General features: G+C 38.3%; 1 protein-coding gene across 1 annotated transcript in view; it reads left to right on the top strand.

Moving 5' to 3' along the window:
• Positions 1-14,788, top strand: part of LOC149781064 (NACHT and WD repeat domain-containing protein 2-like) — a gene marked incomplete at its 5' end in the record, with an annotated part of 93,268 nt that extends 78,480 nt beyond the window's left edge. Inside the window, 2 exons of the mRNA XM_089936270.1 lie at positions 2,244-2,800; positions 3,947-14,788. Of these exons, the coding sequence (XP_089792396.1) occupies positions 2,244-2,800; positions 3,947-7,717 (4,328 nt within the window). The remainder of the gene's footprint in view (positions 1-2,243; positions 2,801-3,946) is intronic.
• Between the last annotated feature and the right edge of the window lie 1,578 nt (positions 14,789-16,366).

Here is a 16,366-nt window from a genome sequence, read left to right as displayed (position 1 = left end):
TTTTAAAAATGTCTCCATCAGTGTACATATCAGGTTGTCCCTGTCATATGATGCAACCTTGCTGTAGGAAAGGCTGCTGATAAATTAGAAGAACCCCATAAGTATGAAGTTGGCATTCTACCTGATTAAGTACTTAATGCGGACAGAGTTGATGTGCTATTTCCCAGCTAAAAGATCCAGTAACTGGAAGATATATATTTCTTCTTCTTTGTCAGGTTATGAAAGGAATATTGGTTCTTTACCATTCTAATGCTGACTGTGCGAGATTGTTCAGCATTGTTAACAAAAATAAAACTGAATTCATATCCAGGCTCTGTAACCCAGCACTTGGTTTTCTACTGGTGTGCAAAACATTCATAATCTCTGCTGGTACAAAGTGTTTTGAAACGCAATATGAGAGACTGTTGCTTTTTAAAGCTCAAAGTGCTATATATGAAAATTTGAAGCAGTAAATGATGTTAATAGACCAGAATGGGTAACTAAAACATTTTGAATTTTATGATGTTATATGTGAATTACTTTGTTTCTATTCGGATTACTCTTTTTGTCCACCTGGATTACACTTTTTCCTCGCCAGGGGTTGATATGTATGCGTTGTAGCTATCTTGGATTGCTTTGGGTACGCATACGTACCATTGTATCAATAGATCACGTCTGCGTTATTATGGCGACCTCTCCAACATACTCTCGAGAGTGAGGGAAATAGACTTCCACGTGAACGTCAGGCATTTAGAGTTCGTTTACATAGCAAACTGTTTGGTGATAAATACATGCAGGCAGCATGAACACCATAAGTTCTTCCTCTTGTGATTGTTGGGATGGCAAAGCAGCGGAGCAATATATTTATCCAGACGTAATAATGCGGCGCCTCTCGACCAACAATATCGCTCTGCAACATCAGATAAATCTCAGCCCGACCATATGAATCTTTGATTTATACATGTGGAAATATTTGTTGCGAAAAAAACATTTTGTCCCAAGCGAACGAATTAACGGTGATACCATGGTTGAGTTGTTTTTTTTAACTCTTCGAATATGGCCTCAGAGGTCTTTACATGAAATTATGTTACCAAATTTGTGTTTATCTTGGTATTGTTTGTATTTTCGAGACTGATGCGTATTAGCATACATATGATCTAATGCGGACAGGAATGCCCATGCAAGACACTGGTCGCCGTCTTTTTCACATTCATGTACGACCGAGGTGGAACATCTTTGATGTTGGAATATAATTCGAACCAAGTAAAGGCCTATATGGGTAGACATCTGCATCTGCAGAGAGTCCATACGGAACCATCGAAAATCAATGCCAATTTTTTTTTGTCGATTTCATCGTTAATGGCTTGAATGTCTTCGCGGTTCAAGATCACACAGGTACCGTTTTGAATGTCTTCTCGCGTTCTTTTATACCCACGTCGGAATCGTCTGAAAGAGGCATTGTACAATTTGCAACAAGACTAATGTTGATCTTGAGCACAGAGGTTCCCGCGTGATGGAATGTTGATACGATTATCAGACTCATCTTCAAAACAGTTCAACTGCATTATTGGCAGGCGTGTATTCGGTAGGAATAATTGCCCGATAAATTTGCAAAGCACCAACGCTTGTGTAATTTAAACTCTGTAACTTGGAGTCGTTGTGGTTGTGCAGCAGCAGCAGCGGAAATAGCAGCTATGAAACGGTGGAGGCAGTCTTGTTCACCAGCAACCATGCTTGTTTATTTCACACTCTTGACCCATACAGGAAACTTAATATGTAACTAACCTGCCGTTTCATGAAGCAGTGGTTCTCGGTCGTACACAGCTCATCCACGAGTCGTAATTACGCAAGAAAATCTGACTTTCTTTCACCTCTATGTATCTTTTTTCCACTGTCTCACTCAAATTGTTTGAGCTGGTTCACGGTGTCACCTGCTGTGGATCATCTAAGGGAATTGTCCTCACCACTAGCATTGGTTCGTCCGTGACTCTTAATTGTGTAAGTAAATCTGCTTTCTTAGCACATCGTGGCATTCATATTCCAAGGTAGCGCGCAATTGTTTTAGCTGGTTCACAGTAGACATGATTATAATAATTTTTGAATATTTCGAATATTGATTCCTACTCTCAATGCATGAACTTTAGTGTAGTTTTCTAAAAGCTGTTTAGGTTCTAGAGGAATATAAATAACTTTTTATGATGATTATTGCAATTTTATACCTAAAACAGACCCAAGATTGACTGTTTGCATTTGTTTCATGACAGTGACCGAGCGTGAAGTAGAGCGGGGAATCCTCAAGTTTCATAACACGGCGGATCATTGCTTGGCATATATTAGAGAAATTGAGAATATTAACATTACCCTTCTCAAGTTTGCCTCCAAGTTTGTCGACTTTGCCGCCAGAAACGTTGACGGTGAGGCACAAAAGCTTCTTAAGACTTTGAGAGATGAGAAACTGCCTAGTAAGATGTTTGCAGATAATCTAGTTCGCTTCAGTGTCGAGTGGAGCGGTAAGGAAGGAATAGACAAAGACACGCACAAAGAATACCTGGAAAAGTTTTGCGTCCATTTCTACTCGTCCATCATCAAGCTAGTCGACAGGGCGATGAATAGACATGAAAAACTCTCTGGTGATGCGACATACACAGAGACTCTGCAACACCTTCACGCGTGCCAGAATTTCTGCAAGGTCTTCCAGGGACGGGAGGACATTGTGGACAAGATTCATCATTACATTATTGGGAACTCACAACACCCGTTGATTCTATACGGGGAAAGCGGATGTGGTAAAACCTCCCTGACTGCCAAAGGTGCTAGTGAGGCAAGTAAAATTCATTCATCTGATAAAAGTAACTTTTGACAATTTATGTCGCAGAAACAATTTAAATTTCAAAGGACATACCAAGCAAACGAATTTCGGACAGTTAACAAAGCCATGTGCGACAGAAAAGTCTTGGCTAGTAGATACTCGTCCAGTAGATACATTGCTTTATATAAATAAACTACTGTCGCGAAACCTTCCAAATTCGACTTGGAACTAGATAGAAGTAATCAATTATTGTCACTAAACTTTCCAAAATGGACTTGACGCTCACCAGATGTAATCAATTACTGTCCGGAAACCCTCCAAAATAGTTTTGGTGCTTACTAGAAGTAATAAAATACTATCGCGAAGCATTCCAAAACTCGACCTGGTGCTAGATAGAAGTAATCAATTAGTGTCACTAAACTCTCCAAAATTTGACTTGGTGCTAACTAGAAGTAATAAAATAATGTCGCGAAACCCTCCAAAATTCGACTTGGTGATAGATAGAAGTAATCAATTATTGTCGCTAAACCCTCCAAAATCGACTTGGTGCTAAGAAGAAGAATAAAATACTGTCGCAAAAATTCCAAAATCGACTTGGTACTAGATAGAAGTAATCAATTATTGTCGCAAAATCCTCCAAAATCGACTTGGTGCTAACTAGAATTAATAAATTATTGATGTGAAACCTTCCTAAATCGACTTGATGCAACTTAGAAGTAATTAAGTATCGTGGGGAAACCTTCAAAAAATCTACTTGGTGTTAACTCGAAGTAATCATCAGTGTACTTTTTTAATTTGCTTAACAAAGATTCGTTACGGTCGGGTGTATGGGACCATTGGGGATGGGAATAAAGCATAGGCAAAGTAGACTACGAAGAATGCGAAGACGTTTACCAGACAGTCTCCGTGAATCACTGAGGTTGGGAAATATGCATGCATGACTGTTTAATCTTTTCACCTCTTAGATCAAATAACTCCACTTAGATGCGATGCAGCTAATCACAGGCTGAACCCTACCCATCCCCGCCCCCAATCATAGATAGACACCTACCCATCCACACCCATCCAGTACTGGCGCTTTACACTTTCAGCTGGGTGGAATCTGGCAAGCATACTATCCCTCTCAATTTTCAGAATTTTTGTTGTTTATATTTTCAGGTACAATCATGGTTTCCTGCTGACAAGAAGCCTTGCATGGTCCTACGATTTCTAGGAACAACCCCAAACAGCTCGACTATCATTCCACTCTTGATAAGTTTGTGCAATCAGCTTTCTGTGGTCTATGACCAACCTTTGGAGGACATACCAGACGAACTATCTCCTTTGATTCAACACTTTAAGAAATTAATTACATGTGCAACAGAAGAACGTCCTCTAATCCTTATCCTAGACTCTCTTGATCAGTTGTCTGGTGCAGATGGCGCCCACCAGTTGGCTTGGTTACCAACAAAACTTCCCCCTCACGTACACGTAATTGTATCCACTCTGCCTAACTACTACAACATACTCGCGACTTTGCGACTTATGATAGAGGGGGATGAAAATTATGTACAGGTGTTACCTTTGGGAGAAAATCTGAGTGGAACTATTTTGAAGTTCTGGTTAAAAGATAAGAAAAGGACGGTAACTGAAAGTCAGTGGGAACTGGTGAATGAAGCCTTAACAAAGTGCAATCTACCTCTGTTTGTCAAGCTAGTCTTTGATGAGATATGTAGATGGAAGTCCTACACCAAATCGCTAAATACAACCTTGGCATTCACGATCCATGACAGCATCATGAAACTATACGAAAGGATAGAAATTCAACACGGCAAGACGCTCGTGTTTCATGCACTTGGTATTATCACAGCAGCTAAAAGTGGTGTCTCCGAGGCAGAGCTGGAGGACCTGCTTTCGTTGGATGAAAAAGTGCTGAATGATGTGTACCAGTACCATTTGCCTCCAGTGCGGAGAATTCCACCCCTACTCTGGACCAGAATAAGGGCAGATCTTCCTTCCTACCTCAGCGAAAGAGAAGCAGATGGTGTCAGTGTTATTGGTTGGTATCATCGACAGTTTATTGACGCTGCCACTGAAAGATACTTCAAAAACCTGAACTTCGTTAGTGAAACGCATTCCATGATAGCCGATTACTTTCTTGGGGTTTGGGGAGGTGGAAACCCAAAACCGTTTGAGTATACTGACGCTCAAAGAAAAATGTTTCGTCTTGAAGAAAGAGGAGGCGAAAGTGACAGGAAGGTCCCACTTCAACCCCTTGTGTTCACGGATGAGAACGGAAAGGTAATTCGATATAATCTCAGAAAGCTAAACGAAATGCCATATCATCTGATTCGATCACATCGGTATGAAGAACTCTATTCCAAAGTTATATTCAATTATAACTGGTTACAAGCAAAATTGAGTTGCATGCCTCTTCAAGCTACGTTATCAGACTTTGAAGATCTTCTCGAGCATGTATATCAGAAAGATGTTAAATTGATTGCCGATGCAATTCGATTGTCCAGCTCGATTCTCAGTCATTACCCAAGCATGATTGGGCCACAGATTATTGGACGATTATTACCTTACTACACTCACAACGAGAACATTAGGAGTCTGATACAGCAGTGTGATACAGATGGACTCGCTCACTGCGCACTCGTTCCGGCCCATCACTGTCTACACACGCCTGGTGGACCTTTGCAATATTCCCTAGAAGGTCATCTATTTGCTCCCTTCGGGATCAGCACAACCTCTGACGCAAAATATCTCGTAACTGTTTCAAACAAATTCATCATCTGGGACTTGTCTAATGGGGAGGTGTTCCGAACAGTTGTGCCTGGGATTGAGGGAATCATGCAAAATCTGGTCATATCGGAAAATGACAAATATGCGGCGGGGTACACCAACAACAATCAGGTCGTTGTTTTGAATATTGTGACTGGTGAGTTCCAAATCATCAGCCCGCCAGTGAAAGATGCACCCATCACTGGAACAACTATAAACAATACTCATGTGGCCATATGGTCGAATGTGGAATACTATCTATACACTGTCAATGGACAGTTCATATCTAAACAGTACACAGAACTGAAACAGCCGTTACTTGCGGTGGATTTCGGCAAGGATGAAAAAACATACCTTATCGTGAAAAGTGGGACGGACGATGACACGGAAATGACACTAGAGGTACAGGACGAAAGTACGGATCCGTTCGAATTCCACAGTGCCATTGCCTTGACCAAAGACAAAAAGATCATGTACACATGCATAGAAATTAGTGATAACGCAGTTGCTGTGTACAGGAAAGAAGGTAACGCGTGGCGATATGATAGGACGCTGGGTGATAACCATGACAAGGTCTTTTCTCTGACTCTCTCAGAAGACGAAAACTACCTTGTTGCTGCTTTTCTTCTAGGTTACAAGCTCTGGAATTTGAAAACCGATTCACTTGTGCAACCCAAGCTTCCACATGGAATTCGCAACATTCCAACAAAAAATCAACTCACAAATTTAATTGTGTTCACAAAGAATAATCATTTTGTTGTAGCAGGAGTGCGAAAGAATTTATATGTTTGGGATGTGAAACAAGGTAACATGGTTAAGGTTCTTGATGCTCATTTTGGTAGAATTGTTGCCTTGACATCAGTTTCTGCCGGTTGCAATAAAGTAATTTCTTCCTCCATTGACAAGACGATCAAGGTCTGGAACTTTGATAACATCCTGGAGGATGTGCACTCCATCGATAGATTAGAGAAACCAATCGAAACGATAGACATGGCAACAGAAGTTCCTCTTGGAGTAACCACTAGTCGTAACTGTATAGGTGTTTGGAACCTAGAGAGTGGAAAACTTCAGAAAACCTTCGGAACAACCGTTACCACATCGGTTGTAACAGAGGCACTCATCACGTTCGATGGACTCTATGTCGCAGCCGCAGAAACAGCCAACGTCGTCATTTGGGAGGTATCAAAAGAAACAGCTATAAAAACGATTCCACAGCGTGATGTACAGCAAATCATGTTGAATGAATCAGACACAAGACTCCTTGCATTTTCAAAAAATCCTGGCCAAAAGGGGGTCTGCGTATGCTATTCCATTCCGGAGGGAGAGCAAGTCTTTAAGTTTGAATTTGGATTAAAAAATCAATTCAAGAAAGCGGCCTTAACCACTGATGGTCTCATGTTGGCTGTTCCATCAACGGACAAAAGTGGCGACGTTCTTGGGGTCTACCAGGCAAAGACTGGAACATGTTTGTACAATCTTCAGCTGAAATATAGCAACTACAAACCTCTAATTAAGGTTCTAGCCATGCCTCACGACCCACACCAAGTTGCCATTGTTGATGAGGAAAAGGGAAATATTTTGGATCTGAAGAAAAAGACACTGGTGAGGTCGGTAATGCGGTGGAACGGAATGGCCATGAAAACGGGTAAGCAAGGTTTGTACGCTCCGACTCGTGGTGGACTTGAACTATTAGACTTGAAAAATGGGAAAACTGTTAAGATACTTATACCCCGAGTGGCAGAAGGTGTCTTCAATATAGATGTCATGTTTACCCCAAACGACAGACATGTGTTATACTACCACTCTGGTCATCGGACGCTTAGGGTATTCAGGATCTCGGATGGGAAATTGATCGCCCTGTACAAGGCTCATGCTGAAATCAATGCCATGTCCTGTTCCCCAGATGGATTTTCAGTTATTGTTGGAGCCGTAGACGGTAGTCTGACAGTCCTAGTGATCGGAGACCCAGATTACCAGGATAACAAAGAGTTCATTCAATATCTGCCCAGCAGGCAAACGCATTCAACCCAACACATGTTGTTTAGGACTGCAAATGGGGACGTTGTTAATAGCAAACATGGAATTGGGACCGCTTTACAGGTCGCCAGGTTCGTGGCAAAAGCTAGGGGTGCGCAGAAGTCCAGAGCATGCGTGATTTCATAGGACCCTTGATATATGTTCTATCTTACTAGCTGTTGATCAGTGTTGTAGGCACATTATGCCTCTTCAAATTTTGTTTAGTTTTAGAGTTCACAAAGTCAGAGCCGTGAACATTCTTCTGGATCGAGATATTTTTGTTTGGTCTACGAAATTTAATTCCATAAATTTTATAGTACATATATGCCAGCTAATTTTCACCGTAATAACGAAGCCACAGAAACAACAGCTATGACTTTTAGGCACGTTGACACACTTTACGAAATGTCAAGGATATATTGATTCTTTCAGCTCTGACTTTGTAACACTATTGCTAATTGAATTAGTTCAAAGCCTAAAAATAATTTATTTTGGTGTGGCTTGTTGTTTTGTTTTGTGCTTTTATTTTGCGTCGTTTCAGATAATATCCCAGTACGTCTATGTTCCTTTCAGTAGAAATAATTAAGTTAATGTTCAGTTACATGTTGCATTTCTAAAAACCTCTAGGATATACATTTCTTAAATGTTCAGTCACAGATATATCCAGAAGGAACATAATGCTATCTCTCTCTCTCTCTCTCTCTCTCTCTCTCTCTCTCTCTCTCTTTGTTTTCGTTGTGGTATGCAGACAATTATTTTGTTGGGTTTGGTGGCAAAAGAAATTCGCACTTTCTTTGAAGGTGTTTGCATGCAAGTCATGGCGGCGATGTTAATGTATTCAGTCTATATATTTCAAACAATAAATCTCTAGAATCATATACTGTATGCACTAAATTGTGTAAGAAAAGTTTCGTGATCATCAAGTGTACACATTATAATAACAGCTGCACTTCTTGTATCCAAAAGGTAATAAACTGCAATATCGTTTGAAACAACCACTGAATCGAGGTAGCTGTTTAGGCACGGAAAGGGTTCTGACTTTTAAAAAGAGATTAATGTTTAGATAAAATGAAAGGAAAGCAGCCCCACCCTCTGGCCTAATGCAGGTGCATATAGTTAAAGAGAGATTATTGTTTAGATAAAATGAAAGGAAAGCAGCCCCACATTCTGGCCTAATGCAATTGCATATTGTTAAATATATGTTATCGTTTTGGGAGGCTTCACTATAATTTCTAAGTCCTCGAGTATAATCAGGTAAAGAACCACTTCAGTAAGTTTTTGTTCATCGTAGTTTTTTATGCTTCCTTTATGTTTGAGAGCTGTTTTTATTTTAAACATTTACTGTTCTTATCTATAATATTTCAGCCTAAATAGGTGTATCCTTTCATTCTTGTCTTATAGTTAGTAGACGTTTTCATGACCTATTCAAAGTGTTACTTTACAGATTTATCCGTCCTGTTGTTCCAAAGGCATTAAAAGCAAACCTTAAAGATGCTACCATTTTCAACGAGACATAGGCACCACATTTCCGTTTTGGTGGCTTACATTTGGCATCAACGTTAAAAGTTTCCATTTTATTCAGTTTCTCTGACATTGTTGCATATATGGTCATCAAATTCGATGGGTGTACCGCGGGCAATAAAAGGTCACACCAACCGTTGCAATGCCTAACGACATTGCTGTGTATTTAGAATATCTATGGGCGGAGCAGGCGAGACATAGTATTCCACAGAAATCATGTTTATTTAATGAGTTTCTTTTCACAGGGGAATTAATGAAACTACTTTCTATTATACCATAGAATGGCTTTTCTTGAATTACTTATCAGATTTTGTGGTTGCCCCGGTTCAGCTTTTATTTAGATTCCATTAAATTATTGTGAATTTTTACCGCTCATTTTTAATTTCTTTGAATGCTACGCTATTTATTTTCATGCATTCGATCCTTCTGTGAACTTCTTAAAAATAAACAGAACACAAATGAAAATGGGTAGCAACATAATTGATTGGAGATTAAATATTGTATTGTATTAAGAGACGTCGCTGCCTTTGGAATAACTTGACTGTGAAAACATGAAAACGAGCTGAGAATTGCCGCTTACGTAGTATGTTCATTTCTTAGACTCTTTGCACTTCTTCCTCCTCCACGCTTCTCCATGGATACGGATGTTGGCTATTAACAACGTTACCTTTTTATTACCTGGAATCAAAGATACAACAACAATGTGTCTTTTACATTAAGAAAAACGGTCGCTGTAGAATTCCCCTTACTGTAATCATTTTTGATCAAAACAAGTAAACATTGTTTTCAATAACGACTTTTGTTAACGACTGGACATTAAAAGGCTCAGAGTTCATTAACGCTAAACGTTTCAATAATTCTACTGTAAGAAAAACAGAGAGAGAGAGAGAGACAGACAGACAGACAGACAAACAGACAGAGAGAGAGAGAACTATAACCAGGATGATGATGACTGTTTTTAATCATAACCTTTCATTCTAACGCATATGCTATATCAGATAAGTAATTACATTCAAAGTCTGGCCGTCTACTATTTTAATTGTTTCGTTTCGCGCGTTTTGATAACGAAAAATTGTAGATTATGAATGCATTTTGATAGAACATTATATATCAGTTTATTACATCTTTACATGGTTTCCAAAGAATATTTTTCAACATATGCAATTATGCAAATACCCGTACATGTATGTAACTTAATCTCTTCTTTGTTGGCATTTTATTGTATGAAACGTTGAGTCAGTAGTGCTAATTAACTATAGCAATGTACATAGATCAGAATTTATGGGGGAAAATCGTCATTTCTACATTATAAGAGCCATAGAAGGCCATGTTAAACAAAGGAGTTTTGCATATTTTGTGCTAAAACCCCCTTTACTAAATTCCTAATATCACCTACTTTGTATCATATATCATTTTACAAAATGGAAATGTACTATTCGGTATTGTACAAGTTACCTCCCTTGCCAGTAATGCATTGCCTCCCGATAGTAGTCATTTCATATTTTAGTCCGTTTGGTTTTACCGCAACTTATTTATAAAATTAAATTTACTTCAAATTTTTAATATCAAGACGATTTGTGCGATAACCTTTCTTGTTTTGTTGTCTGTGGACGAATTTATGAATAATTTCTTCTGAATTTTTTCAAGGTATATTTAAATTTTTGCCCGCTACTGTAATAGCGCAAAGTCAATCACCTTGAAGGATTGCTCTGGTTTTGCTGGGGCTTACAGCCATTTTCCAGCACATTAAAGATTATACATGGCGGCAAGTACTTTTGGTGGAGGATGAATTTGGGAAGACCACAGCATGTACCACCGACTTGCAAACTTTGAACGCACACGGGCAGACTTAAGATGTACTTGATCTGTAATGGCGATAACCTCATACCACTCGGACACTGGCCCCCGCCCCCCCCCCCCCACCTCCTCTTGGAAGGAATTAAGCATATGGGTTCTGGCCGAAAGATCTAGTAGCAGAAAGACAAGATGTGATTGGCTTCTATCCAGGGTTAGCCTGTCATGATGTGCAAGGGACTAGTGTGCTAACCCTAGCCATGGGATGGATTCACCTACATTGGTTAATATTATTAGAATGGTTTGTCCGTGATTTTGAAAGCTTGTTAAGTATGGATAATCGGTTGTAATAGCCAATAAAACTTTGTAAGTTAAGATTTTAAAAAATTAAAAATTGCAATATGCCCGTACTTATTATGCAAGTCAAATCAGCATATTCATTTCCGATTTGGCTTGTACTTTTGAATGAATTAAACTGTATGGCCTGTTTAGGTGCATGAATCCTTACACTACCTAACATTTTCTAAGTTTTAAATAATTTTAAAGAAATTGATGTAAATCAGTTGATATTTAAATGGGTTATTTATATTATTTATTAATAAAAAAAACTATGTATCTTTACCAATATAATTATTACAAGCTAAAACAATAGTTATTAACATTTTTTTTTTTAAATGAAAATGTTTAGAAAGATGACTTTGCAGGGGAGATAATGCCTATACAGCAAGGGAAGCAACGACGATGAGACTTAAGGAGTCCTTGGGCAAGGCACATTCCATTTGCACGATTATACTTTAAAAGTGCTCTTGTCCTATAGGACGATTTTTAGAAGCATTTTTAAAAATTGTTTTGATATATGTTAGAGTTATTTTGTTCCACAAGTTTTCTACATTGATTGTAAACATAACATATATAACATCAAAAACTTACTGCAACTATTGGACATTTTATACTTAACTTATTCGAATATTTTGAAACTAGTTTTTACCTTGGTTGTTACTTACTGTTTTTAGTTGGCTTAACGACACATTGAATTCATTCATGGCTACATCATGCCAAGAGCATGGAAGCTTATTCACCTTACAAAAAGACACATAGGGGCAAGGCCGGCCTTAGGTCAATTGGGCGGATTTGGCCCAATCAGGCCCCGCGCTCGCAGGGGAACCGAACGTTAGCAATTTAATATATATATATATATATATATATATATATATATATATATATATATATATATATATATATATATAGAGAGAGAGAGAGAGAGAGAGAGAGAGAGAGAGAGAGAGAGAGAGAGAAAATAATTTTAAAGAGACGGAAGAATATTTTAAGTTCAATATCATATAAAACTTGTTGAGAACTTTATTTCCAAATGCCTTGCTCACATGGAGCCCAGCGCGTAAATCCAGGGGGCCTCGCTAAAATGATCGAAATGGGGCACCGCGTTTGCTAAGGCCCTTACTGCATAGGAGCTATTGACTGGGCTGACCTGGGTGGGTATTACTACTATCGTGTTAAAAGTACCATTAAAACTCACAAACACCTATGCACCGCTGAACAGTTAGGTAAAGCTTGATCAAATATAGTTATTATAATATGTTTAATAATCTGGACAACAACACCCCTCCCCCCTTGTAATGCACGTGGATTAACAACTGAAATAAATGTACATTAACAGTTGAAATACACGTACAATAACAATTCTTCAATGCCACCTCAAAACTTGTGCCAACTTCAGACTATTCTTGTCACGAATGGTCTAAAAGAGAACTTTTAGAAAACTGAAATATAATAAGTGATTTCAGATTTTTTTATAGATAATAAATCTGATGTAAATCTTAACTTGAAGTATACCAGATAGGCTGTTTTTTGTGTATGTCTGTGTGCGTGTGGGGGGGGGGAGAGAGACAGAGAGAAAGAGTTGTACTGAAACCAGTTTCATTCTAGGAAGCAAATATATGCTGATATAGGTTGTCGCGTCACGTGTCTTGTGTCTGTTGTACATTGTCTGTAAATATATTGTAACGTATATTGTGCATAATACTATGTACTTGTGTTGCGTGTTACGTGTTACGTAATTTCCAGAATGAAAATAAAAAGTTAGATAATTGACTTACTCCTCTACTGACACTGGTCCTATATGCACGCTTGAGCAGGAAGACCTGAACCCTGATCTGCCGTCAAGCAATGCGCTATCATATCAGGGTATATGTTCATTTAGAATGCCTAAGAGTTTTCTGCTGTGACCAAAATCATCTTCCGATGTGATTGTAGTGGTATGCGTAAGTTTGGTCAAAATGCTTAAACATCATCATTGGCGTTGTACGCCGAGAACACATATCCCCAAGATCTGGTTATGATAATTGAACACCATACCAGTACTTTTTTTCTTTATGAAAACCATGAATTTGTAAGCATGCGAAATTTAGAAATAAGAAAAAAATTAAAATAATTTCAGGACACAATTTTGTTTTTAGAAATCCAGATAGTGACTGCTTCGTGACGTATCTTGACATGCAATGTCGTAACTAATCTGCCGAGTCAATATTGTTGAACTGTTCGCCAGACAAATGTAAATGACAGAAATTTTCATTTTGAATGTCATGCACAGTCTGCACAGACTGGTAGAAAACAGCAGCGTTTAGTGTGAGATACCCGAAATAGTACCTGGGTCTAATTTGATATAGAAACAAATTCGGACAATCGCATCAGAAGTGTTTTTGTGTTCACAAAATAACCGAAAAAATAACATCTGGGAGGGGGGAGTACAGGTTTATAATCTGCCGACTGATTATGTAGTCTCCTCAAGCCAGATTCTAGCATGACTCGATGCAATTAACGCCATATAGTTGCCTGAAGCAATACTTCACTGTTACCCATAGAACGCGCTTTGATTAAAATTTGTAGATGCTCAACTAAGAATGCATTCTCTCTATCTCAGAATTTGCCTGTACATACTGTCGGACAAAATTATATAGATAATATTTGCATGTATGGAATGACTAACGAACATATTTCGTAGACTGTATGAAAATGCTCCAGTTATTTAACCAGTTGAAATATATATGTCATTCAATCGGAACAAGGAGATTTGGCTGATGGAGATCTTCTGTTAACCAAGTGTCCATCAGGTACTGAATTTGTCAATGTTTACGCAAAAATGACGTCGCCTGTTCATTACGTCACCTCATCTCATCAGCCCATCAAATTGCTTTTCACCGACTGCATACATGAATTTTCCTTCATTCTTACCGTGCTATCCATTTGAATACAATAGTATTCGATTATGTAATGTTGTGATTTTCTTTTCCATAAAATGAAACCAAATTGTTCTTCTAGAAATAGTACTAAACTAATTGATGTAAAGTTTGTAAACAGTACAATTTTAATTGGTGTATTTATTTACAATACTAATTGGTGCAACTAGTAAAATACTAAATGTTGTAAATAGTATTATACTAATTGATATAAACAAAACAATGCTAATTTGTGTAATTAATAAAATATTTATTGTTGTAATTAATACAAACCTATTGATGTAATTGGTGTATGTACTTTTTCATGTTTTTTATATTGTTAATTGTTATAAGACATTTCATAGTTGTAGGGTATTGTTTGTACAATTAAAATATTTTGCCATATCAAGTGTTCTAACTACAGACGGTAGGTTGTTAGATGTCTAGGACAAATCAAGTTCCTGGAGATGTTATTTCTGTGTTTATGTTGTTTTCTCGATATCATTATAACATCATTGTTTCATTCAGTTTTGCTATGATGTGGTCTGAATTTCTGAGGACGCAATTACGAATGTGCAAATAAAAAATAAAAATTTGTTTCCGTCCAAAATAAAAAAAAGAGAATAAATAATGAATCAAGTATGTGTATAATATTATAATAACTCTCTCTCTCTCTCTCTCTCACACACACACACACACACACACACACACACACGCACACACACACACACACGTATCCAGAACAAAATAAATAGCATATTGATGAAATTAGTGGAGTAATGTAGACGATTATAACATTTATAAAATTCATCTTCATCAACTCATATACATATTGAAGACCCTGAGCACCTACAGAGGCAGCTGTTAGTAACATTTTTTTAAGTCTTTGGTATGACACGGTCGGGGTTCGAACCTGCGACCTCCCGCACCCATGGCGGATGCTCCAACCACTAGACCACCAGAGCGGTCTGTCACAAATGTAATTGACCCCAAGAGACTGGTCATCATAATCTTAAGTCGCAAATAGCCGTATGATTAGCCAATAAAAATCAGATGAGTGTACGAACAGGGGTCGGGTAGGATGTAACGTGTACTGTAAAATTAGTTTCTAATTTTCTAAGCTTCGATTCAAGAGACCTATTCGACTGTAAGCTTGAATGCATCGTGTTGACTTTTAAAGAAGCCCAGAAATGCTGTATAATTTAATCAGATAGAACATGATAAGTTAACCAGGTTAGGAGTCGTGTTGGCGCAAGATAGACAGAAACTAGGCGAAAAAGACAACAAAAAGCGTGAACAACCATTGCATGATATCGTTAAAAACAACTTAAAATCGCTGACTTTAATTGAGACTCCGGTACTGATGACCTTGAAGATAGTGACACACCAGCGAAGATAGAGAAATATTTAATAAAGACGACGAAGATAGCGGAGACGAAGAAGGTAACAACGGTGGTCAAGGCAGCTAATATCTCAAAGATCACCGTCAAGAACAAATTTTTTTTGCAAAGATGCATTTAGTGTATATTATATGGAAACCCAAGCGGCATTTATACAAATGGAGCAGAAATGTCTAAAAACTGCAGAGTATGAGCGGCAGATTTGATGTCAGGATTTCTATCAAAGATTCACATGCAAAGACACCGAAATTATGGAGTCAGCATATGAATATTGCAAAACTTGAATTCTTCGGGTGTCACAGTACGGGGAGGGTGTATTTACGAGTTGGTATCATACTTTCTACTGATCAGAGTACAATGATTTGATCCAATGCTAGCTACGAGAAAATTATATGTGACCAGGAAAAGTTATTTGAAGTTAATCCTCGATTGATGTGCCTTAGTAAGACGGCCCGAGTTTGGAAACTACCAAAGTAATTGGTCGTAAATTCAAATACTATCGCCTGCAGTGCACTCTGTAACCCTATATGCGTATCTTACAATGGACAGGATACGCCTGAAGATACGCAGAGCATCCATAGAGAACATTGATGAGCATTTCTATTGAAGAATACAATCATCGTGTATATATAACAATTCTGATAGCACTTGGACACAATCGATGCAAAGGCATACGCCTCGGAAAATCATTGCGGTCGAACAAATCATTACTAATACTGTAAATCACAGTAGCTGCGTGATGTGTTGAAACAGGTCTCGACAGTAACTCTCGTGTTGCATCGGAGCTAAGTGGCGTAAAACTGCATACACCGTTGAGGAAAGAACAACAATGCTATTCACGTCGACAC

The sequence above is a fragment of the Sinohyriopsis cumingii genome, chromosome 16 (assembly GCF_028554795.1).
Source record: "Sinohyriopsis cumingii isolate HCF-2022 chromosome 16, ASM2855479v2, whole genome shotgun sequence".
NCBI lineage: Eukaryota > Metazoa > Mollusca > Bivalvia > Unionida > Unionidae > Sinohyriopsis > Sinohyriopsis cumingii.
Note: the sequence above shows the minus strand (reverse complement) of the source record. Positions and strands in the feature narration are given on the sequence as shown.